The sequence below is a fragment of the Vigna angularis genome, chromosome 1 (assembly GCF_016808095.1).
Source record: "Vigna angularis cultivar LongXiaoDou No.4 chromosome 1, ASM1680809v1, whole genome shotgun sequence".
NCBI classification, from domain to species: domain Eukaryota; kingdom Viridiplantae; phylum Streptophyta; class Magnoliopsida; order Fabales; family Fabaceae; genus Vigna; species Vigna angularis.
In genome coordinates, this window is record NC_068970.1 from 8,833,423 (window position 1) to 8,860,333 (window position 26,911).

Genomic DNA, 26,911 nt, shown 5'->3' on the forward strand with positions numbered 1-26,911 from the left:
CATTATTGAAATACCATATATTAACTATTTGCTTATGTCATCATCCACATACTTTTCTTCATCAATGTAGATCATAATTTTTGCGTCGTAGTGAATTAAAGTCCATAACAATTAATTACCTTATATGCCCGAAAGGGACTCTTATGTCTTAACTCTTCAGCAAAGTTCCACCTAAGGCGGCTGTGTTCGTTTGGAGTGATTTGGGGGAGATGATTTGAATGAATTTGAGTGGATTTGAGGGTAATTTTTTTTGTTGTTTTTTTGAGTGGATTTGTGGGTAATTGAGAGTGGATTTGAAAGTAAAGTTTCTAAGAATTAGTGTAGGATTTGATTGATGTGATAGATTTTAAAAATTAGTTTAATTGATAGAAATTAAGAATTACCAAAATGACCCTAGTTATAAAAGTAATATAAAATATTATTTATAAATGTTATATTTAATTGTAAAAATGTTTATAAAGAAAAAAAAATTATGAATAATTTATAAAATTAATGTTTAAAAATTAAAAAAACTAAATAATCAATTTATTAAAAATAAATTAGAAAATATAATAATCAATTTATTAAAAATAAATTAAAAAATATAATAATCAATTTATTAAAAATAAATTAGAAAATATAATAATCAATTTATTAAAAATAAATTAGAAAATATAATAATCAATTTATTAAAAATAAATTAGAAAATATAATAATCAATTTATTTTTAAAAAATTAAAAAATATAATATACCTAATTTTATTAATATTAAAATAATTATAAAAAAAACTTAAAAAAAAAAATTGGAAATCGCGTAACCGGTTACGAAAACACGTAACCGATTACGCGAACGTGTAACCTGTTACGCGAACTCGTAACCTGTTACGCGAACGCGTAACCGGTTACGCGTTTTCAGCGTTTTTTAACCGAGGGCACACACGACATTTCGCTTACAATCCGCGCAAATCTCTTCACAACCGCGGGTGACTGAACAGTGCAACCATCCCGCATTTCATCGCAAATCCGTCCGCGTATTTCACTCCAAGCGAACGCATAATATGCTTAATTCATCGCTCTGTAATTCGCATGAACAGTAAGCCTAAGTGGCCAATGTTTTCTTTTGCAAAAGTGAATTCAACATTTATAGTAATTCACAAATCATATAAACCAATTGAATTAATATTAATACATTAAATGGATATTCTTATTAAATAATCCACCGCGATAAAATATATTATGATATTAAATGGATATTTTTAAGATTTATTCTGTCATGGATATGCATGTTTAATTATTTGTTTTTTGATTGAATGAATAGAATATCATTGTATTTTATTAATGAATATTCGTATGGTAATAGTTATTAATAATTTTCATTTAATTACTTTTTTCGAATAATCAAGTAGTCAAAATATAGTTATTAGTAAAAAGTTACTGAATTTAAAAATCAAATTTATTTATATTAATATTTTAGTGAGTAATTTAATTTGATACCGTTAAATTATTATTTTCATTTAAATTTATATTTTAAAGTTTATTTTGAAATAATTTTATTTAAAATTTTAAAAATATAAAACATAAAAATATCTACAAGTATTAATAATAATAAAAATTAAAAATTATGATTGTATAAATATATCCGTCAAATAAGGTCAAATAAGAAAACGGAAATTTTGAAATCCCATTACTACAGTTGCATATGAATTAGTCTTTGAGGGTTTGGGACAAAAGAAAAAATGCATAGACGCGGCAAACATCCCAAGAGGGAGGGGAAAGTGTCGTGTCTTTACTCTCTTCAAGGTTGTCTTCCTTTTCGCATCCTACTCCTGCTTTCTCTTCACGTTTCATTCTTCCAATACTACCCCTACCCAATTTTTAAATCATTCATTCACTGCATTACTTTCTATTCAATTAAATAATACTGATATTACTTCCCTTTCATTCCTCTGTCCGCAACACTGCTGCTGAGAATGAAATAACTTTATTTTTTATTCTCAACATTCAGTACTTTTGGTTTTATGGAGAAACTAAAACACATTCATGTTTGTTAAATTTAAAAACTGAAAAAGGATTATTGAAATGAAAAACCATATTTTGCGGAAGCAATTGCATATTGCTGGTACTCGGAAATCAAAGAAACGAAGGGTGATATGATGATAATAACGACAGCACTAAAAAAGCTGAAGTCTTTTGTAATTTTATTTTTGAAAAGACAGACAGAGAGAGAGAGAGAGAGAGAGAGTATGATAATGTCACTCGCAAGGGTGTCTTTGATACTTGTTGGCAACTGAAACTGTGTTTCAGATACAAGGGTGTTTTTCAAGTTGAACACAGACTCAAAAGCCTTATCCTTGTTAAGGGTGGTGGCTGGCTGTCTTGAGTTCTTGCTTCATTTCCATTCTGAAAGAAACTCTGCGCCGGAAGAAATGGAGTCTGTGTGGTTCTCCACCACTGGATCTGCTAACCCCCGTTGTGGCTTCTTGGCCGTCTTACTGCTGTCACTGCTCTTGTGCTCAACATTCTCTTCCACGGGTATTGTTTTTCTTTCGTCCTCACTCATATCAACTTTACTTCTTGGGAATATTATCATACTACACAGTTTCTTTCTATAGAGTTGCCATGAAGATTCAGGAGCATTCCCCTTTTCTTTAAAGCAAAAAGATGCAAAAACAATAACTGTCTTGTTCGGACATTTGTGATTCTTTCCCTCAACCGTTTTTAGTGTTTTCTTTTAGGTTCTTATTTAGTCTTTCTTTAAAGTTTGCTAGACATTTGTTCTGTGCTCTTATCAATTGTTGAGGATGATATTTGCCGTGCACTTTTGTTTTTAATGACGAAATGACTGCCATGTCGGGTATTGTTGTCTACTAGCTCTCTTTGTAGAACTATAGACAAACCCAGTTACACTCTTCTTAAATTAACGGTCATTTGGTGATTATATGAGGATGTGACATTATAAGTACCTTTTCAACATCTTTTGAATGAAGAGGGGGAAATGGGAAAAACTTCCTGTTTATTTTCTAGCTTGAAGAAAGTGTGATTTTGCCATAGAAAGGATACAAACTACTTTTTTGGAGGCTTCTGTTATCTATACCTGTGAGATATATGGAACTTTGATCTGTCAAATTGTTTGCTTTAAGTAATCTTACCCAGAAGTTAAAGTCATAAACTTTTCATGGTTGTTCAATCATATACAGAAGCCTATGATGCACTTGATCCAACTGGCAACATTACAATCAAATGGGATGTTATAAGCTGGACACCAGACGGTTATATTGTAAGTGATCGCTTCTTTCATAATGTGAGAAAATACTTGGAAAACATCATACTGTGAGTTTTGGCATTTAACCTTAAAATTATTTTGGAGTAAGAAATTAGAGCTATATAGTACTATATTCGTATTAGGCTTGGTGGATCTTCTCGGTTGTATCCATGTTTCAGCTTGATCTCTAGGGTGTCTTTTGATCAAACTTTAACATGGTTAATGTTAATTGGTTACTATTTTTTGACTTATTGTAAGTTACAATATTTAGTCCAGACCAGTAGATGTGTATATATTGTACCAATTTTTTTAGTACCTTTAAATTCATATAGAAATCTATATTAGGTCCTGTATTGTCTGTTTCTTTAACATAAGAAATCCTTCTTAATTGTACAGGCTGTTGTTACAATGTACAACTTTCAACAGTATCGGCATATTCAGGCTCCTGGATGGATACTAGGGTGGACATGGGCAAAGAAGGAAGTAATTTGGAATGTAGTGGGAGGCCAAACCACAGAGCAAGGGGACTGTTCAAGGTTCAAAGGGAACATTCCTCATTGTTGTAAGAAGGATCCAACCGTCGTGGATTTACTGCCTGGAACTCCTTACAACCAGCAGATTGCCAATTGTTGCACTGGAGGAGTCCTAACTTCATGGGCCCAGGACCCTGAACATGCAATAACCTCATTTCAACTTAGTGTTGGTTCTGCAGGAACAACTAACAAAACGGTCAAACTGCCAAGAAATTTTACCCTTAAAGCACCAGGGCCTGGTTATACTTGTGGACCTGCAAAGATTGTGAAACCAACTAAGTTTATTACCAAAGACAAGAGGAGAACCACTCAAGCATTGAGTAAGTTACTTCCAAAATGCATTGGCTTGTAACTTTACATGTATATACATGTTTCTTGTGTTAGAATTTATGAAGCTCATATCAATAATCAAGAGCAATAAACTCTTATCAAATAGAGCAGTTCCCAATTTTCTTTAGAACAGAAAATGGGAGCTACCTAAAGGATTGACCATTGAGAACAATTATTAATCAACCTTTAATTGGTCAATGATCTTCCTTTTATAGAGCACTTTCGGTCTCCTCTGTATTCTTCTCTGATGGAGATGAAGAGAAAGAAACAGGAAATATGAAGGTGTTTATAAATGAAGACCATGACCCCTTTATGTAACCTCTGTCGGTTACATTTCCTAAAATTCAATAATTTCAATTTGTCTCTTTCAACGAATTAAAATTATTACGGATTCTACATTGTAAACCTTTTATGACATATATGTTCTTAGTCACAATTACTTGATTACATCACTTTATAATTGATTAATAAAATACAATGACCTTAACACATTTAATGATTTGTTATATATATATATACAAACACGAATGATCTGAAATTGCTAACATCTTGATGTAATAAATGTATACACATTAGACTTTATTCCATAATTTTTCTCTCTTACAAAACAGAAGTGAGTTTTGTATCTGATTAATTCTGTAGGTAAAGGAGTGCACCTATCTTATAGAAACAGATAGTGAATAGGCTAGTATTATTGAATTACCACAAGAGAACCCAATTTTACTTCGTAGGAATATTTTTCTTCATTGGTGAGATGGATTATTAACTTTTAGTCAAACAAATAATAAGCAATGAGGTAACTAGACCTAATTACTTATGCTTTATACATTGATCACCAAAGCTATGAAAAGCAGGTTTTAGTTTCTCAGATTTGATTTAAACCTAATCTGAATATATTTTTGGCAGTGACCTGGAATGTTACGTGCACGTATTCTCAATTCCTAGCTCAGAAGACTCCAACGTGCTGTGTTTCTCTTTCATCCTTCTACAACAGTACAATAGTAAACTGCCCTACCTGCACCTGTGGTTGCCAAAACAAAACAGAACCTGGAAGCTGTGTAGAGTAAGTCATTAATTTATCATTCCTGAGTAGATACCAAAGTGTCCTCTGATATATTTTTCTGAAATTTTCTTACAGTCCTAATTCCCCACATTTAGCTTCAGTTGTATCACCCCCAGGCAAAGCCATAAATACACCTCTGGTCCGATGCACCAATCACATGTGTCCTATTCGAGTGCATTGGCACGTGAAACTTCAATATAAAGAGTACTGGAGGATCAAGATCACAATCACAAATTTCAATTACATGGTGAATTATTCACAATGGAACCTTGTTGTCCAGCACCCAAACTTTGACAATGTAACTCAGGTTTTCAGCTTTAACTACAAGCCGATAACACCTTATGTGGGCTTAAGTAAGTTTTATATTGCACTATCATATAGTCTGAGATAAATTTGTGAGCAAAATATTCCAACTCTTGTATGATTGTTTTGGAATCTGGTTTTTGCAGATGATACTGGTATGTTGTGGGGAGTGAAGTTCTACAATGATTTACTTACTTCAGCAGGACCCCTTGGGAATGTGCAGTCTGAGCTCTTATTCCGGAAGGACAAATCAACCTTCACATTTGATAAGGGATGGGCTTTCCCTCGAAGAATATATTTCAACGGAGATAACTGTGTAATGCCACCTCCTGACGCCTATCCATGGTTGCCAAATGCAAGTTCAAGACTAGTTTTCCCTTTACTAAGCACATTTTTTGGCACTTTATACTGTGTGGTAATGTTATTGACTTAACCATGTTGGAGAATCTATATATGTGGAACATAAGAGGCCTTATCTTCTCTTTTGAAGTTACGTAAGTTATCTGCACATGATTGCTGAAACTGAAGTCATTCACACGGTCATAGTATGCATGAAACACCGGTGCAAGGAAAACAAGAACTCTGTTCTGTTATTTACTTAGAATGGTAGATTTTACTCCCACGTGTATTTTGTAGCTTTTGCGTTGTAAAATAATTTAGTTTCTTTTTCTTTGTTCTTTGTTTTTCGCTCTTTAGAGTAGACAACTGATCTCCCAGCATTTTGATGAATTCAAGCATTAACTTTAATCAGCAACCTTCTACACCTTTCTAGAGTTGTTTTCTCTTCATTTTTTGTACGTATAAATCATCTGTGCTCATTCTGGTTTCAGTGTTTTATCATTTGTACGTGCATGGCCATTATTTGATATTGCTAGCTTACATAGTTCACGCTCATCTCTTTTGTTTTCATAAGCAAATAGTTTAATTATTATAATAACTTTATTAAAATATGATGAAACATAGGTTGTTTCAAAAACATTGGTTGGTGACTGGTAGTATCATCCTTGTATGGTGTACGAGGTTTTGGAAGAAGACGAGTATTTGAATGTTTGCGTCTAATGCTTGAAAATCGTTGATGACAGGAATACATAGTGTAACACCTAGACTGTGACATCGGTACGTGCTTCAAGCGTTGAATTTAGTGACGCGCTTCTCAACGAGATTATAGATTATTGAGTTGGTCTGGCATGTCCTATTCCAGTTCCCTTGTTCATGATTATGAATTTGCCTGTCCCATCAAAGTGATGTAAAGTTACTTTTTCAGAAAATATGTATAAAAATATATCTCTGCTCTGCCTTTCACATTCCAACAAGAACAGGCTGGCTTCCACAGTCTTAACTCATCCAACTCTGCCATGTTGTTCCTCAGCTTTATATTTTGATCAAACTCTATTTTTAATTGAATAATAGTAAGACACGAAAGATGTCACACCTAGAGTTTGTCACTATCATTACAATACCAGTGCAGGTTTAATATTTCAGTACGACAAAAAATGTCATTGCCAAAGTTGGCACGAAATCGAACGTCAATTCCAGTAAACAGTTGTCCTGGTTTGAAATGTTTATGCCATGACAAGCATAGTTTCATACATCTAAGGCTTTTGTTTATTACATCCAGATGGATATATTACACTTGGGACAATTGCGTCCTAACTAATATCACATAGATGTAGCCCCTGACGTGTTTAGTACATCAGTTATTCTCCAGACAAGTTCTTGAACCGAATCAGCACAAGCAAACTACCTTAAAGAGTTAGCAACAGATGAAAATAGCACCATTTGAAGATTCAATTTCACCGTGGCCTACGTTTTCTAAGATGACCCTCGCATGATGCACGACCCTTTTCCTGCATTAAATACATCAAATTTTCATCCTCTTGATTCCGTTTATGTAAATGTAATTCACAGGGGGAAAGCAATATCTTGAATCACTTGATGCCTAATTAATCATTACACAACATAGAATTAAATATTAATAATTTACTTTGGTAAATACATATCATGCAAGTGAGATGGAGTTTAATTTTACGCATTATTAGTGTAAATTTGTTCTATACTTCAATTCAATAATATATTTTTAATGTCACAAGAATTAATGAGTTTGACAATGCAAGATGTTATTGATGTCACAATACATCAATTTTACAAATTTTACACCGATACCAAAATTAGATCGGAAAAATATGTTAAAGATCAACAATTTAGTAAAAAAGTTGAATAAGAAAACGTTTCTTTCACTGATGGTGTTAGTTCAAATAATTTAATTACTCATTTTAAAATAGAGCCTTAAATGACAGCCCCAGATTTCTTTTTCCATTTTCCTCAAAAGTAGAGGAATGGAAGAAGCATGATATAGAGCTAGTGCATGGTGTGTAGTGTTAACCACAAGTTTACCTGCAGCAAAGTGCCCACGTAGTCTGCATAAAGAAATCGGGTCACCAAATTTTCACAAAAACAGGAAAACGTACCTCTCACAAAGTATTTTATGTAATCCGCAGAGTGCAAGAAGAATCATTCTCTTGCTTCACCTGCAAGGATTGCCTCTCATGCTCAACTCGCTGAAGCTGTGATGACAATTGTAGCAAGTCTATGGTTGCACCATCTTCGCAGGGAAGTCGATCCTTCACATTCATGAATTCTGAACCATGGAATATACCATCTGCCATATCAAAGTTTACAATATCATTATGGTCTGATATTAACACAGGACTGAGATGACTTCCATCTGCATGATTTAGTTCTGAAGGAAAACTATCTGACACTCGGCTTGAACAAGTCTGTGAGCTTATTCCTATCTTTTCAGAGACCTGACTCATGTTGTAGTGATGGCCATGACCGCTTGGAATAACCATGGAGTGAGTCAAGGGAATTCCTGATGATTGGCTTGAAGAGTTCTGGGATTGAGATGACAGAAGAGAGAGAGCACAACAAGAGTCTGAAATCCCCGATAATCCTTGAACAGTTGATGCTGTATCAAAAACATTGAAGTCCTCATTTCCTATGGTGTCCTGGAATAGTGGTCTTAACCCAGAATTTTGTGCCCCAAGGGCATGTGGATAGTGGCTATTGCTCTCACAGAAGATGCTTCCTGTGGTGGACGTTGCACAATTTTCATGAAGAAAAGGAAATTGTTTTCCGTTATATGATGGGAACAAAGATCTTGACTGAGGATGTCCATTGGATACAGGCATAGAAGAAAGATGCCTAAAACTAGCCCCCTGTTCTGCTTTGATAGGTCTCCAGAAGCTACTCACACCATATTTCTCAGAACACATGACCCCACTAGGAAGCATCTCTGGGCGGATAAAGGATGATGTTAGCATGGATCCCTGGAATCTGCTATCTGCAACCACATGATCCTTATCAAATTCAAACAACTTTAATAATATCAGATGACTATAATAAAAGTAGACAAAACTGGCCTCAAGGGAATCAGTTCTTGCAAGAGTCGTGAACCCATCTAATATTAACTATTACGAGTAAACGAAACAGTTCAAAGTACGATTAAGGAACAAGAATAGCAATTCAAGAGTTTCTGAATATTAAAACTAGAAATTTTGTAACACACCTATGATGTTCTAGCACAAATGAGTGGAAGAAGTTTGTTTCATTCCATGAAGCAATTAAAAAAAAATGTTAAAACAATAACGTACAAAAACTCTCTCACTGCTTCGTCTCTTTTTCGCCTTTTTTAATTAGAAGCAGAACATGAGTGGCAACAGTTGAGCTATATCATAGAATATTAAGGTTAGTATATGGGATAAAAACTCAAGTTATTTCCGGTTGATTAGGCTTCATGCTGTTTACAATCAGACATGTTAATGACTAATGAGAAGTTTAGATTGCATGGTTTCTAGTCACGGGAAGGAGGAGAGGTGGACCAAGAAGGACATAGGAGAATTTGTCAACAGAGATCTCATGGTAAATAACATATACGAAATTTTGGTTTCAAAGTCTAAAGACATTGCGTGGTCCATATAATCAACCTCACCTAGTTGAAGGACATTTCCCCTTAAGAGATAAGACCAATCTTTTGTTGAACAAGTCACTTAGCATTTGCTAACAAAAGAGTCCAACTTAAAACTAGTTTAGACAACGTACCCCAAAAATAAAAGAAGTTAGTTTACACAAGGTCAAAACCGAAAATAAACGAAGAATAAACATTTTCAAACAGATGGGGCTATGAGATGGCAATTCATATCTTATGGATATATATTCATTGGGTAAATCAACATTTGAAAATTCACATTTATTCAGTTGGGTGGGTGAAAATGCGAGATACCAATTAGCAGATTACCTCTAGAATATAATATAAGTTGGACCACATTACATGTTTTGAAGTGTGGCCGTTTAAACACAAAGAGTTAATAATGACACTGACATCAAAATGAAACCTGACAGAAAACTGTATGACAAATGTACCACAGTATGGAGGGGAATCAAAGTTGAGAAGTAAAACAGAAAGGCGAACAAAAACTTTGAATCATTTCTGAGGCTGTATGGACGATTATTACATGAAGCCTTTGAAAAGGTATAAATGGACAAGGAAAAGAAACCACCTTTTCAAAGGCGTGCTTCTATATTTTTTAGTGCCAACAGAGATATAATTAATCAGCCAATCACATGAAATTTAATCAATGAAGAATGCGAGGTTGAATGTGCATGTGACCAAAAGTAAGATGGGAATTTAAGAGAAAAGGGAAGTGCAGGAGAGAGGAGAGTTATATCATGAACTATTTTAAGAATATGTATCATTACCCCCACATGGCTGAAGCAACCTCCCAGACTTTCCGGGGTGAATCCCCATTTGTGGCTTTCTTCTACGCTCATTATGACCTGCAAGGCGTTTACGGCAGCTTCGCTTACCATCATCAAATTCAGCCAGCAAATGAAACCTGGATCATATACTAAACATTACAACAAAACTATATATCTCAACAACACAGCTTCTCATTTCAAACTTGCCCATTATGAAGTAGCCAAACTGGTAACCTTGACCATATCTAAAGGGGAAAAGGAAAATGATGCAAGCCATAGCAGATAAAGCCTCTAAAACCAATATGACATACAATTGAGTTGGTAAAGAGTCATGTTCGGTATTCAAATGGGCACCAAAAAGAGACAAGTCATAGTAATAGATATTTAGCAGCTTGGAAATGTAAGATGAAAGGTTGAAAACTTGACCAACCTACTACATTGCTGGCAAAACCTTTGCTCAATACCATTGACTATAACGGTAGCAGTCTTGGAGTGAACCTCACACACCTTGTGCCTCTTGTGGTAATCTTTGCAGGAGCTGAGATCCTTGTTACAGCCATAGACTTGGCAAAAAGCAGTCTGAGAGTGAACCCCCGAAACTCTCACTCTCTTGGGAGGCGTTGATGACTCAGAAGAAGACAAAACTTTGGAAAACCCCGCATCAATGGCATCTCCATGGTCAGCAAATCGACCCAGTTTCAAATCAATGAGGGAATTTGAGTTTGAAAGCTTGGAATTTGAGTCCCCTCTTTGAGAAAAGCCACTTGGGGCATCCACAACAGTTCCAGTGATTCTGTCACTGTGTTGGTGTTGTTGATGCCTACCAGCATCCACCTTTCTGCTTGAAACACTGGCAATTAGATCATCGGACAAGTGTTTGCCCAACATTTCAGGAAAACCCAATTCCTCAAAACCTTGATTCTCAATGGGGTGCTGACCCAAACCCAACATGTCGTTGGAAAAACCACATGGGGTTTTTAGTTCCCAGCCCAAGAAAGAATTTATGGTCCTCCCGAGAGTGTTGGGAGGGGATAGTGCCTCATTGGAGACACTCTCCTTTTCTTCAGGGACAAAGCTCCAAGATTCCATCACATGCAAAAGAACCAGGGTAGGTGCAAGACAATTAGACAGGACCAAACAACAATTGACTCTTAAATAGTATCTGAACAGTGTTCCTAATTGGCTATGACCAGGCAGAGCTGGAATTTGGGGTCATGTTGCCTGAGTTGAGCAGAAAGGTAGCCACTGAAAAAGCATTATTTTACATTACCCAACAAAGAAAGACAATGAATTTACTCTCCTAAAGACATGGAGGTCTTCGATTTTGGAGAAACCAAACGGATTAAAGAAGGAAAGAAGAAGCCGCGAGAGAAGAAGCAGAAAGGGACAAGGTGTGAGAAGAGCACGTGAAAAGAAGAGGGAAAGAAACGTAGAAGAAAACAAATAGGTGAATATGGTGAAGACAGAGAGGGTGTGAGGTTGCTGAAGCAGAGTCGAAGGAGGGAAAAATAGAGAATCGGGAAAAGTATACTGAAAGAGAAAGAGGGAGCGAGAAAAGGAAAGGCAGTGTTTGAGAGAGAGTTTGCAAACAGTGGAAGATGGAAGTAAAGTGGAGTGAAGTGAAGGGGAAAGATGATTTACTCAACTGGAATAGAAAATTCAAGAGATTGGAATTCTGAGTTGCTATTTTTAGAGAAAGACAATGAGAGTGGACAGCTTTCCACCATGCTAGCTAGCAGCCATTCACACATACCTAAGTTCAGAGAAAGAGAGACATTCTTCTCCTCTCCCCTTTTATTTAAACATATATTACATTTTTTTCACTTTTAAATTTCTTCTTTTTCTATTCTATCAAATGCAAACCAAATTCAATCATTTCCATCATTAAATCACATGACCTAAATCAATTACATTAATTTCTATTCTTCAATTCAATCCACTGTCAAGGATTCTCAGTCATTTCAACAGTAGGATAAATCAGCTTAAAGAAAATGTCCCATAAAACTAATTACAGTTTTTTTTAACTGGTTTTCAGTTTTCTTTCATGTGTTAAGCTCAGAAATGTTTTACTGCTAACTGCATCAAGGAAAATTACTTAAATAAAAAAATTAAATTTGTATCACATTTCTTTCAAAGTACAAAACAGTACCAAAAGCTCAACAGTAACTGTTCCAAAGATTTTTTTCATATAGAATTTAGATAGTTAAAGCATTTTCTTGGTACATTAATTAAAAAACTTTTAAAATGTTCAAAAATAAGAAACAACACTGTTTCTCCGAAAGCCTTCACCTGTTTGGAATCAGTTCTATATCCAGCCTTCATTTATTTCACACCTTTGACTGAGTATATCCAATTCACGGTTTATTTATTACTCACTTTGAAATTTTACAAAAAAAAAAAGATATATTTTTGTGATCATTACCATTACTGTTTGAAGCTAGATATTCATATTCAAACAAGTTAAATAAAAATCTTGTAAGTTTAATTAATATGAACAATTTACAACACAGTGCGTGTGCAATAAAAGAAATATAAAAGAAAATGATAAGAAGTTGGGAGAGAAAGAAAGATAGAAGGTGTTGATGCAGTGTGAATGGCAACTCAGCATGGAGTTAATATGTTGGGATCTATTAGACAGGACCCATTTTTCTCATTTACCCCTTTTCTGACACGTGTTTCTTTCATTCATTATCTTTAACTTGTTGCGCGCGTGGCAGCACGCTCTTGGGATGAGAGTGACATGCGAAGCAGGCTCCACCACGGAATGGAACGCAACGCAACACTTCCTATCCCTTGTGAAAACAATATTCCCACAAGCACCCCCGTTCCCTCTCCGAAAACGGAAAACGGGAAAATTACATGTCTTTTTCCAAACTCCAACTTTATCTTCAAAAATAAACATCCACTGTTCATCTATTTTTCTTTGCACTATGTTTCACTAATTTTCTTTCACGCCTCTTAGCTACCTACTATCTTCAGCTCCCATATAAGGAAAACATAAATCACGAACACCTACATTACAAGACATCCTTAAATTTTTTAAAACAAAAAACACTATTTTTCCGCTAAATTTGAGTCGGTTAATATATCATCACTGTAGTCAATCATACACTATTGTCAATGATGATCCAAGAAGTGCGTAAGCAATGAGTTGTTCATTCCTCTGTTCTGTTTTTATTTTACTTTTCTTTTTAGTTTCTGATTGGAACAAGTTGTCGGTGATGATATTTCTCTTATTTTTAAGCAACATGTAACTCAATATACCATTTCTTATTCACAAAAATCACATGTATAAAGTTTTTATACTATTATTTAATCACAATGTTACATAGATATTCACCTTCAAAATTACTTTATAATATAAAAGTTATATTCCAATTATGCGCAAAATATTAGTTCAAATTCATTCTGTGTAAAAACGGATGTAGTCAGTATATGGGTATCCGTGATCGATTTTTCTCCCTCTTAATTTCGTAAGTTTCTTATGCCATTTAATATTCTTTCGTTGTTTCAGCCCTCCTTACTATACAACTTTTTCAGACCTTTTAACTCATTCAAAAGCAGTTACCATCATTGTTATCGTGTCTTAGATGGTATTATTTATGTAGTTGGAAATCGAGTTTCTTAAAACTTATGACAATTTCATCGTTAAATAGGTCTTTAAATATACAATCACATCATTATAGTTTTACATTTGTAAGTGATGATAGGACTCAGTTAAAAACATGTCAATATCAAGTAGATAGAGTACACTACTCTGTACATGCAACACGGGTTTTGTTTTGTTTTGTTCTGTTCTGTTTTCATTCTACAGAACACAAATTTGTAGTATTCTTTTCAAACAACAATGATTAACACTGCCATTGATTTCTGATTAAAAAGATGAAGAAAGAAAAAACACAATGATTTGCTAATTAAAATTTGATGGAAGTGATTTAGGTATAAGAAGAATGCAAAGAGAGGAGGATTTGATAAAAGATGGTGTTGGAAGGAGTAGTAATAAATATCTCAAGTGGTTGGGTTGAGATGAGTTGAGTTAAAGGGTTAGATGAAAATACATAAATGTTTCAGACATCTCTATCAAGTTGTTAGTGGGCATGTTGGGGATACTGTGTTGGACATCTCATATCGACTAGAGATAAGGTTAAATTATAATATATAAGAGAGGTGCAAACCTCACCTTACAAGTCAGTTTTGTGGGGTTGAGTTAGACTTAAACCCACTTTCTAATATGGTATCAGAGTATGGTTAAAGCCTATCCTAGCAAGTTCTGAGTGGACATTCTATTATTCTATTTCACCCCTATCGGACGGTTTTGTAGGGTTGAGTTAGGCTTAAACCCATCTTGTAATACACTGTCTTGGTAACCTACAAAGAATTGAAATCCATGAATTGGTTGGTGTTCATGGGATGGGATGGCATGGGATAGAAAACAAAGAAAAAGACAAAGTCCTAAATTTGGAACCGAAACAGCATACTTTTTGGTGACATGTGGAACATTATCATATATAAATATGCCCAAGTTTCTACGTGGTCTAATATCTAACAATACTATGGTGGGGGCTTGGTGAGGGAACCTACTGCACCAACTCTGGAATTAATCCATGTTCATGATCATCACACCATCAAAGCTAGTCATACCCATCCCAATTCCATGGCTTTCTGCCTAGAAAGTTGTTCTCAATCCAACCACTCATCTATCTGTGGTCCCTATTTTCCTTTCTTTCTTTTCTACCGTTTCATGCATACGTTCACACACAACTGTCGTTTTTGTTTTCCCTTTCTTCCACAGTTCCAATGCATACTTTTTTTTTTTAAGAAGTCAACTTTCAATACACCTCACTCTTATCGAGTATAAACGTTGTCTTAAACGTGATAATAAGTGAACTTTAAATTTAATTTAATCTAATAAAACTGACTTGTTATATATTTTTGTAAAACTTCCAACAAAATTGATTAAGCTATGACCATTCCAACTTAGCCTATTTTTTTTAATAAACTCTTACTTTGCTTTAAAATACCATCTCTTCTATTATGCTATTCTTTCTTTCTTTCTAAGTCTGGATTCACTTACCCAAATCACGTTTAGCAGTTAACTCTGCAAAACTAAGTTTGTCTGTCAAAATTAAATTGTGGGATTATTTGATTTCAACCTTTATGGGTTTTGTTTTTTTTTTCCTCCTTAAGTGTTAAGTACTTGACTTTAAAATGTGGAATTCCATCCACAAAATCGAGCACCTCCATTTCTTGCTCGTCCATAAATAAAGTTGTAGCATCATTATTTGACTTTGTTAGAAAAGAAAGGCACCACAAACATGGCATCTTCCTTTCTTACTCTTCAACCTACCACTTTTTCTTTACTTTCCAATCAGTTTAATATAATCTCATTACGTGTTCGCTGCCTGTTCCTTTTTATTCAGGCAAGCAGATCAATTTCTCAACTAATCTATTCATTCTACCCTTAACCAGTTAAACATTTCACTTTCAAATTTTCTATTCTCAACTTAATTAATAATTTTGTTTCTCTACTTTTACTCTTTTCATTAGTTTTTATTCTGTAGTTACTTATTTGTTTAATTAAGTTCTTAATTTTTTCTAAAAAAATTGAATTAAGTTTTTATTTTTGTAAAAATATTTAATTTGATCATTTATATTAAATTAATATTCATGTATTTAAATTTAAATTTGTCACGTATGAATCATCTTTTATTTAAAATGTTATACGTTAAAATTATAAATATTTTAATATAAAAAATTATTTAAATTTTAATATGATAAATTTATATTTTCACATGTGACAACCTTGTAATTTTATGCGGAATAAATTTGGATTTGACATTGGAAAACTTCAAGTACCAATTTAACTTTATCCTGATTTTTTTACAAAAATAAAAAAACTTAATTAATCTAAAATAAATATAATAATCAAAATGAATTAATGAGCTAAAATCAGATTATCCCCTAATTTTAACTTGTTAATTCTATACCAAAAACCATTTCAGCTTTTTGTCTGTGATACTTGTATAGTTTCTTTCGAAAAAAATATACAAGTATAGATTATTTTTTTCAAGAATTTGTATACTCCTATCAGAATAAAGAATGTTATTTCACTGTGTATTTTGAATGGAAATTTATTGAAGAATATTTTGTTTAGATTAAAGAGAATTTTAAATGTTTTAAAACATCATATAACTTTAAGAAAACTAACATTTAAAAAAATTGTAAGAGGAATTTAATTCATTAAAATTATAGAAACTTAAACGTATTTTTTTGAAGAATTAGAATTTTGTACACTCTATTTATTTTTCACAATTATATTTTTATATTTTCTTTTTAATTTAATTTCAACTTCGATTGTCATACCATTAATTTAACCACAATTTAACAATATTGGTTTCATCAAAATCGCGTCGTTTGACTTCGACAGAAAAACCATTTACGTGATTAAGGTTGGGAAATAGTTAAATTAACATTATTTTTATTTAATATACACAAATATTTCCTCAAAGTCAAGGTCAACTGCGATTATTCTTTTAGCAACATTACCAACAATACTTTCTACTAATATTAATTTTTGGTAATTATTAGTCTTGGTTTTCTCCTTGTAAATGAACAATTGTTTTAACCAGTGTTAAATACTTTTTTCTCTTTAATTGACACCTCTTAAAGTTTTTTTTTAACATAATCAAGTTTATTTATTAACTGATATTAATAAGAATTTTCTAAACCATTTATAGATAAGCTTTTATTTTATTTTTCCAGCATTAACTAGAATTTTCTCGTCTCAAATCATTTTTTAATGCTTGCAAAAGAGTAACTTTCTCTATCAACATTCTCAATATTAATTTTTGTCCAATAAGTTTTATTTTTAATATTGATTGTAAAACTTCCAATAAACCTTGAGTGGTATTCATTTATGTTCAATGTCAATAGTTTCTTCTCACATCAATGTTAATAAAAATGTGATTGATAATATTAATTAACCTTAGTTAATATCAATAGATAAAAAACTCTTTTTTAACATTAATTGAAAAATATAATAAGAATTTCATCTAAAAAATAATCTTCCCCAATATCAATAGAAAGAATCAGCTACTACTATTTTAAATTTATTAAATATTATTTAAGACCAATATAATTTTTTATATTTTATAATTGAAATATTATATTTGAACAACAAAATTAAATTTTTTATGTTCCTACTTTAAAATTCTTGAGATAGAATAATTGAGTTATTCATTTACATTTCAGGTATTATTATTTTGGAGTTCTGAACTTCAAAACTAATAATTTCACATTAATTAAGTCGAGGTTAATAGAAATTTAAGTATATATTTCTTCTTAACCTTTCAACATGCTTTTTAAGAGTAAAATTATAAATTATAAAACAAACAATATCTCAGTGATTAAATATGATGATATTATCTTAAACAACTTGAGGTTAAAACATCTTAATTAATTTGTTATTTTTAAACAAAATAATTAAAAATAAAATCATAAAAAAATAAATTTATTTTTTCAAAGTTATAAAATTACTTATTCAAACTTATTATTCTACATTGAAATTTATTACTATAATAGATATTTTCTCAATTATATTCTCATACTTACATAATAACATTCTTAAAGATGACAATACACGTTGTAATTTACCTACACAAAAGTAGATGTTTGATTATTTATATTAGTAGAAATAATAAAATTTATAATTCTATTTTTTAAAATAATTAATATTCACAATTTTATAATTATTAATTTATGAGTATAAGTTAGTTAGAAATTTCAAAACAAATGTAAATAACTAAAATATAATGGAAATTAAATTTTGAATAACTAAAGTTATCCAACAAAACTGAAAACTACCAAAAATTCTTTTGAAATAAAAATATAATTAATAAGAAATCCACCTAATACTCATATAAGTACACACATTATAAATTATGAAAATATTTTGAGACAAATTGATATAATGTGAACCGCAAATTATACAGAACATATTTAAGTAACTCAGCGGACTAAAATACTCGACCCATCTTTCAATTTTTCTTATTAGCCTATGGACCGCTGTGCATACTCTTTTTAGTTGTCGTCATTAAATATTTTGATTAGATGTTTAAAAGATAATTTTTTGTCAATCATGTTACATGTTTGTTTTCTTATGTTTCTTTTATATGTATTTATTAAATTGAAAAATATTTGAGTCATATTTATTATATCATTACTAAATTATTTTATATATTATTAATAATAATATTTATTGTTAATAAAATGGCAAATCATATGTATTATCTTACCTTTCCAATTTATTCATTAACTAATTACTATCTCATTTTTTTTAACAGTACCATCATCACCACTAGATATAGAAACTGTTATCTCACACTTCACGTCTTCATCTCGCATTAGCTATCCCTACATCTTCTGCAGTTGTATTTCTTTTTTCAAAGTATTAATATTAAAACACTATCTCAAATATATTAATATTGACATCTATTTATAAAGGGATACATATTCCTCGACACATTTAATATCATCAAACTTCCTTATAAAAAGGATTATCATAATCATTGAATAAAAGGATGAACTAATGTAAAAATAAAAACATTTTCTTTAAAAAATAAAAAATTTCAAATAATTTTTTCTTTAACAAACCAATAAAATAAATATAAAATAAATAAATAAATAAATAAATTATTTTCACAAAGATGTACATATAACACTTAAAAGTGTAGACTTCTCAACCAAAAGTTAAATGTACACTCTACTAAGTTAAAAATAAATCATATCATTCTTATATTATAATTTTTCTGGCCAAAAGTGAAACATCACTTTCTCACCCAAAAGTGTAACATATCACTCTTACATGATAGTCTCCCTAGTAAAAAAATGTAATATATCACTTTCACATGATAGTCTCCCCGACCTAAAACACATCACCCTCACAGTATTATTGGTCAAAAGTTAAACACATCATCCTCACGTACATTCATAAATAACAAAAATATGATCACATTTACGAAACTTAACCTTTAAACCTATGCACTCAAATACTCGTACAATTTCATAAAATATTATTTTCATAACTTCAAATAATGAATTGAAAATATTCATCAAACTTAAAAACATTATTGTTCTTCGATTAAAAACACATACATACAGAAAAAGAAAAACTCAAAAATATAATCTTCATTTCTCTCTCGATACGTGTTCTTTCTCCATTTTCAAACTCAACCTATTGTTCTTCCTATGTTCAAATCTTACTTTTACTTTTTTTTCTTAATTATACTCAATCATATTCTTTCTCAATTAAGTGTAACACTCACATACCTTTCTATTTTTGTTTTTTTAAAAAATATATTGTATATAATAAAAATCACATAATAAATTTGTTTGAAAAATAATCTTAACGTATAATTTCTTTATATTATAATAACTACTTTATATATATTTTTAAGCAAAAAATAATAAATTATCTTGAATATATATTTTTAATTATTATAATTTTCAGATTCTTATCCTGACTCCAGATTATATAACACTTAGATTATCTACTAATCACTTAAGACTTCAAGGGTCTCAAAGTACTTCACCCAAACAAAACTTCACTTGTGAAAAATAAGTAAAAAAGAGTACACTCCTTCAAAATCGTTAGCTTTAATTATAAGAAAAGGTTCATTTGCTTTTTGTTATATTTTCCAAATTGAAGATCGTGCTATAGTTGTTTAAAGACACAGGTTTATACACATATCTTACAATATATTATGAGGAAATAAAAGATCTTAGTTAGAGTGTTAGCATAAAATAAACTAAAAGGGTGATTTAAGTACATTGTAATTAATTAATAACCCAAGTGAATGGGATGGAAATGGAAGGCATAGTGGAAAAGAAATTGGATATCTGTGAGCAGCACAGCACAACAGAAGAAGATCTCCGGAAAAAAGGAAAGAGGGGTCGGTCTTTGGCCCATGCATTTGCACACACACAACAACACACGACATGTTTTTAATTAATGTTGAGCCCATAGGTTTGGTGAACCGGTTGGAACATTATTACGAACTTCAAATTTTTAATGTTCAACTTGTGAATTGTAAGTGGTAGTAGGTACCTGCTCTCTCCTTCCACCAACCCCCTCTCCTTCCAATTTTAATTAATCTAAATTTAAAATATGTTTCTAAGAAAATATTATACAATTTAATAATGTAACTCCTAACATTTTGTCTAACTTCTTTAGTTATATGTTTATTAAATTATATATTAATGTATGAGAGTGAAACATTATACTATGTGCTACTTATACCACTCCAAAAACTGTGGACATAATATTTATTGAACTTTGTAAGAAAGACTTGTCTCCGGGACCCTTCACCGTGCTGTCAGTGGTCCAATTACCTTCAAAATGCTCATCAATTGCTAGAGTCGCAGGTGACGTGTTTCACATGAATCAGATTGCGTCACGTTAGACACCTTTTCCGGCAACTAGATCTGTTCATGTGTGAATTTCTTATTTGAATTCAATTGATATTTTATTTGATAATGATATTTGACAAACTAATATCAATTACGTGTCATATACACCATTTACATGTTATTACGTAATTAGTTCATGTTAGTAATTATTATTATAGAATAATTTTAGACCAATCACAAAATAATACGTAAATAAAATTAAAATGTTATTAAAGTATCATTATCTTATTTTATTAATGTTTTAGTTCATTAATCGATTTTTAAAAAAACTGATACTTATATCTGAATTTAGTTCTCATTTCAAGCCATCGAAGTAAAAGTATGGGCTTGAAAAACCATCGTTGTTAGCCATGATATTATGAGATTAATACTCTAATAAAAATGAAAGTATTAGTTTATTGTTTTTAGGTTTAAATATTATTTTGATTTCTATTTTCATTATTTTTGTTAATTGTTCAACGTAATCTTATTTTATAAATTTTGTTTAATTTGATTTTTTTATAATATTGTCTAAATTATTAAGAAAAATAAACAGTATATGTCTAATGATTTTTATTTTTCATTTTATTCTTTTTATGATTTTTTAATTTTTGTTCTTAATTTAAAAAAGTTATTTACGTATTAAGTCAATATTGTGTCATGTGACAATGTCACTTCTACCTGTCAAGTTAGTACCCGTGTACATGTCAAGTCAATGTTAGTGTCACGTGTCAAATCAATATTAGTACCACATGGTTTGTATTCAATTTAGTCTCAATTTCGTTAATTTTATTCAATTTAGTTTTAAATTTTGTTAATTTAATCATTTTAATGCTAATTTAAAATTTTAGAAGAATTTTTTTCATTATTTTTAAAATTAAATGATTTTTTTTAAAGATTAGAAGAAAAATTCTTCATTATTTTTACAATTTGAAGGAATATATTTTTTTATTTTTAAAATTAGAAGGAAAGTTTCTCATTATTTTTAAAATTAGAAGGAAAGTTCTTCATTGTTTTTAAAATTAGAAGAAAAGTTCTTCACTGTTTTTAAAATTATAAAAAAATTTCTTAATTATTTTTAAAATTAGAAGAAAATTTCTAATTTATTTCTAAAATTAGAAAGAAATTTTTTTATTATTTTTAAAATTAGAAGAAAAATTCTTCGTTATTTTTAAACAAAATCTAACCCTAATTTTTACATGTAAAAAAATCAAACGTAAATCTAATAATTATATTTCACTAATATAGTTAGATTTGATTTAAAAATAATGAAATAAATATTTAATAAAAATTAATTTGGTCGAAATTTAGATAGGGACAAAATTGGGACTGAAATGAAAAAATAAAAGAAAAATTAGAATTAAATAAAGACCACATTAAATAAAGTGACACAAAAATAAAGACGAAAATAGAAACCAAAATATTACTTAAACATTCTTTTTATATTTTTTTAAAATACATTATTTTAAAAATGTTATAAAAAGATGTATGAGTTACTTTTTTTTAAGGATAAAATAGTATTTTTAGTTAGATTCCATTAAACTTGATAATTATGATCCAAATTGAAAACTCAATTAATAGGTTTTGTTGGAGATTAAATTAATAATATATCCATTGTAATATCAATTTAGTAACTAAATGTATTAATAGTATAAAGATTAAATTGATCAGTGATAATTATAGTTTAATAATTTTGGAGATTAATTTGATAAGTTAACGCTAAGCTGTTTCATGAGTAATGTTAGTTGATGTAGTTTTAGATGATTCAATATGATTCGAACTTTATTAAGAGCAAAATTGAGGTAAACTAGAGGCCCAACCCATCAGGCAACAATAAAATATTTATTTGACAAAACTTGGCCTAACAAAGTGCAATGTTGAGAATGTTGTTGGTCAAGGAAATTCAATCTCATCTTCTGTCAACATTCTCTGCTGTTTTTATATAATTCGATACGAACTTCTAAAGGCATAATCGATCTACAATCATAAAGGATATAATTGTTGATAACCTTTTGAAATACAAAAAACCTTTAATAATATGAAGAATTTACTTGTCTCTATTCTGAACTAATATTTATGATATTAAAATATTATCTATCTTAATTAAAATATTTTTGTTTTTGCAAGAAGGAGAAATTGGTATTTGTGTGTTACATATGTAACTCTTATTTCATATTCATAACATAATGAAGAAAACAACTTTTCTTTATGATTAGAAGCCACAACATGTTTTTGTAATTACTTTATGTATACAAATTTATTGTTTTAGGTAGATATCATATAGCAGCAGCTCTAAAATTGAAACTGCTCTCAGCCAAAATATTTTCTGGTTTTTCGTCTTCATATATTTATATTTTAAAAGCTAGTATATAATATTGTAATATTTTAGTTAATAATAATAATAATTTATATGATGACAATAAATTATCTAATTTAATAATAAAATTCATTTGCAAATTTAGAATACACATTTGTATTTGACTCTATGTATAGATTCAAAATTAAGTGGACAACGTATTAATTAGAATAGAGGTCTCTAATAATAATATTTCTTAAACAAAAATCATTAATAAATAATACTATGTGTTTTTTTTTCTCGTACTGTAAAACATTAATTTCATTATGACACAAATGTTAAACTTCAATAGATTAATTTTTACTTATCACGAATTACTTAAGAAAAAAACATTTCTTCCTTCCGTGTTAATCAATATTTTAATTTTATTGTCGAGTGCAAACTCACAAGTTACATTTATAAACATTCTTAAATAATTATTAAATCTAAAAATATTCAATTTCTATACAGTGCTTTAAGTATCTGAAACTAAAATACATAATATACATGAATTGCTATATAATTTTATGTAAAAGAAAATATATATTTAATTCTATAAATTTTTTAATTGATATTATAATTAATTATTAAAAAATCTAATTTTCAGTCATTTAGACGATAACATCCGTATATCATCAATATATCTAAATACATTATATGTTTTAATATCCATTTAATGAATATTACAACACATGTATTAATCTAATAATCTATTTATAATATAAGTTTATTTATATGAAATCTAAGATTAAATATATTTTTGGTTTTTAAACTACTAAATTATTTTTGTTTTAGTTTCTCTTTCAATCTAGTTAAGTTTCTCTCATTTTGAAATTCAAAAACTTAGTTTTCTATAATAAATATCATTTTTCATGTGACAAGTCTAACAGAACGTCGCCTAAAACGGATGATAACGTGATATTTTATTTATCATGTAAAAAAACACTAATTGATTATGGAAAACTAAATCAACGAGTTTTAAAACGAAATGGACCTAGCTAGATCAAAGTTTGAAAGAAAACTAATATTAAAATCATATAATAGTTTAGAAACTAAAAATATAATTAACCCATAAATATATAATTAATAATATATAAAAATGACACAAAAATATGTAATCGCAAATATCTAAGTGAAATTTATAATAAAACATTCTTAATAGATATATGGATAATGAATACAAATATTTAATTATTTGCCTAATAGATACATATCATTATATATCCTCAAAAAATTATTAGTAAATTCTATTTGATTTTAAAATAATTTCAAAATAAAATTATCAGTGAGAAAGTATTAATAATTAAAAATTGATTTCAAATTTGATCATATATTTTTATTTTCTTATTTAAATCTATTACATTGAAGCTATTTTAAAGAAAAAGTAATTTTTTGAAATCTATATTTTAGTACAACTTATTTAAAATTTATTTGTATCAATATTTTAGTATTCAAATTTATTTAAATTAGACTTTAAAATAACTTTTTAGTTAATATTTTAAATATTTATTTTTAAATACCTTCATTTAAAATTATTAGAAAAATAAAATATAAAAATATTTGTCAATATCCATTGTTGCTTATGAATATAAAAAATCCACATGTATTTTTTTACGAGTAAGAAAATTGATAACAAGAGAAATTTTCTTAAATAGAATGTATTACAAAATAGGCATCATATCCAACCTCACTTGTTCCATTCATACAATAATTAAATTGTTAACCTATAGTCTCAACAAGGATTTTGATCTGAAATGATCACTCCTTTGTCGGTTATTTCAAAAGAAATGAATAGAAAAAATATATTGCACCTTTCCATTATATTCCTCTAGGCTAACCTTGTTATAGGTTTTTTATTTAGCTTTATGGGATGTTAAAAAATGTCGTGGTGAATGTTGAAATTGGCCTTTGCATACAAAGAGAGTGTAGTGGCTACATTCATTTTTTTTTTCACCATATATGTAATTTGAATAACAAACCCATTTTCTATTATTTTTTTAATGTATGATCGTCTGGTCCCATTAGATTTTACCGTCTAAAAGGTCAAATATACCACAACAATAAGCATAATTACCATCATAAAATTGAATGGTAATAATTTACAGACCGAACAGTCCTCCTTTGAGACAGTTATATTTAACATTTATTAATTTCTAACAAAATGTAATTATTATCAAGTAGACTATTACTAATCCGAAATTTACTGTGAAATCTATAAATATATATGTGTGAAGTAAAAAGATAGATGATGACATTTAATACGTATTTATTATTAGAAGTGTCAAATTTTTGTTGACTTTGACATCAAAATGTCTTTTACATATATCTCTAAATTTGACTGAACGGACAATTAAGACTGACATCAAAATGTCTTTTACATATATCTCTAAATTTGACTGAACGGACAATTAAGACGAATCATGAAGTGAGACAAAAATTTGAACTCCCAAAATACACATGACACAGTAAATAATTAACCTTGATTCCATAACTAAAACAGTGAAAAAAATAAACATTTAAACTTTCAAAACACATTTAACACAATAAATAGTTATTCTCGACCCATAACCGAAAGAATGTTCATCAAGACAGATAAGAGAGTAAATGTTGGTTAGGGCTTCTTCATATACTACCGTTGTAAAATCTTACATTATTATCTGAAATCTTAAAATGTAACTTGTATTCACTTAATATATATATATCAATTCATTTTAAGATATATAAAGTCTGATATGGTATCATAACACATTTTGTCGTACCACCACTGCTGACAAAGAATATTGGATTCATCAGTAGCATTGTATTAAAAACCGGATATCAGTTCACATATAAGAGGAAATGTGGACTAGTTTTAATTTATGAACTGGATGGATGGTGACACGCATGAAATGACAAAGAAGGTGTAATAAATAAATATATTGTTCAATTGCGACAGCTGATGCTGACATTATCTTCCAAACAGTTTCCATCACAGTCAAACAAGAATGAAATATTTAAGAAAGTTAATCAGGAGTGTTGATTTCATATATTACTTTGTAAAATGCTACATATATGTAGCTGCAATTCACTTTTAAATGTAAATGCGGTTAAGCTATCTTTGTTCATATCGTTGCGTATTTACTTAAAACACGTCTCTTTTCACACTTTGGACTTTCATCATAACCCAACTGCTACAAAAGTTGCTTTTCTGAATGTGATTTCTTGTACATTGTCAATATCCATGTTATAGTCCTATTCATCTTCACACCACAAATTTCTGCAACCTTAATTATTTTTATTTTAACAAACAAATATAAAAATATAAGTTTCAAACCATAGTTTTTTTCCAGCCCAGAAATATGTTATCTAACATTAGATTGGCATTAACAGAAAATAATTATCAAGATGAATTATCCAAATATTTGAGTATGGAGAGACGGATTCAAAATAATATTTTAAAATTTAATGACGTGAATGATTATTTTGGGATGATCCTCTTCCGAAAACGGCACGAATTATAATTGATGTTGCTAAAACGGAATTAAAACTTAAAGTACAACATGAAGTGATAATTAAGGCTTTTCTTTTCAATAACTTAAACCATGACAAAGATGTTGCTTATGTCACTACAATAAAAATTTTATAAAATTTTGTAAAAAAAGATAAATTCAAAAGTATTTTTTACAAAACTAATTTGAATTGCTTAAGCTAATATTTATAGTAAGAGAAACTTTTTTGTTGCCTTAGCTTAAATACACCGGATTTAAATTCCTTAAATCAAGCTAGTATTAAGAAAAAGAATATGGTATTCTTATCATCAAAATTCAGCACCAACGTGCTACTTTGCAACATATTCATAACGAAAGTATAAATGTAATTAAGTCGTCCTCTAATATGTTTACATAACTTGAAAAATCACAGAA

General features: G+C 29.8%; 2 protein-coding genes across 2 annotated transcripts; one reads left to right on the forward strand and one right to left on the reverse strand.

Annotated features, from left to right (window-relative positions):
* Positions 1-2,055: 2,055 nt before the first annotated feature.
* LOC108333052 (protein COBRA) lies at positions 2,056-6,288 on the forward strand. Its single transcript, XM_017568381.2, has 6 exons — positions 2,056-2,511; positions 3,177-3,256; positions 3,638-4,094; positions 5,011-5,167; positions 5,243-5,520; positions 5,617-6,288. The coding sequence occupies exons 1-6, from the start codon at positions 2,406-2,408 to the stop codon at positions 5,901-5,903; spliced, it is 1,365 nt and encodes a 454-aa protein (XP_017423870.2). The 5' UTR covers positions 2,056-2,405; the 3' UTR covers positions 5,904-6,288.
* Positions 6,289-6,916: 628 nt separating this feature from the next.
* LOC108347979 (squamosa promoter-binding-like protein 6) lies at positions 6,917-12,001 on the reverse strand. Its single transcript, XM_017587464.2, has 4 exons — positions 10,659-12,001; positions 10,229-10,365; positions 7,939-8,813; positions 6,917-7,317 (listed from the first exon to the last, which is right to left on the reverse strand). Exons 1-3 carry the CDS (start codon positions 11,315-11,317, stop codon positions 7,954-7,956), a joined length of 1,656 nt encoding a protein of 551 aa, XP_017442953.1. The 5' UTR covers positions 11,318-12,001; the 3' UTR covers positions 6,917-7,317; positions 7,939-7,953.
* Positions 12,002-26,911: the final 14,910 nt, after the last annotated feature.

What these genes read in the sequence shown, in the direction of transcription:
- LOC108333052 (XM_017568381.2), top strand. Translation starts at nt 2,406, where the DNA reads ATGGAGTCTGTGTGGTTCTCCACCACTGGATCTGCTAACCCCCGTTGT. An exon ending in CTCAACATTCTCTTCCACGG is followed by an intron (nt 2,512 to 3,176) that starts GTATTGTTTTTC and finishes AATCATATACAG; the next exon opens with AAGCCTATGATGCACTTGAT. An exon ending in GGACACCAGACGGTTATATT is followed by an intron (nt 3,257 to 3,637) that starts GTAAGTGATCGC and finishes TTAATTGTACAG; the next exon opens with GCTGTTGTTACAATGTACAA.
- LOC108347979 (XM_017587464.2), bottom strand. Translation starts at nt 11,317, where the DNA reads ATGGAATCTTGGAGCTTTGTCCCTGAAGAAAAGGAGAGTGTCTCCAAT. An exon ending in TTTTGCCAGCAATGTAGTAG is followed by an intron (nt 10,366 to 10,658) that starts GTTGGTCAAGTT and finishes TATATGATCCAG; the next exon opens with GTTTCATTTGCTGGCTGAAT. An exon ending in GTTGCTTCAGCCATGTGGGG is followed by an intron (nt 8,814 to 10,228) that starts GTAATGATACAT and finishes ATGTGGTTGCAG; the next exon opens with ATAGCAGATTCCAGGGATCC.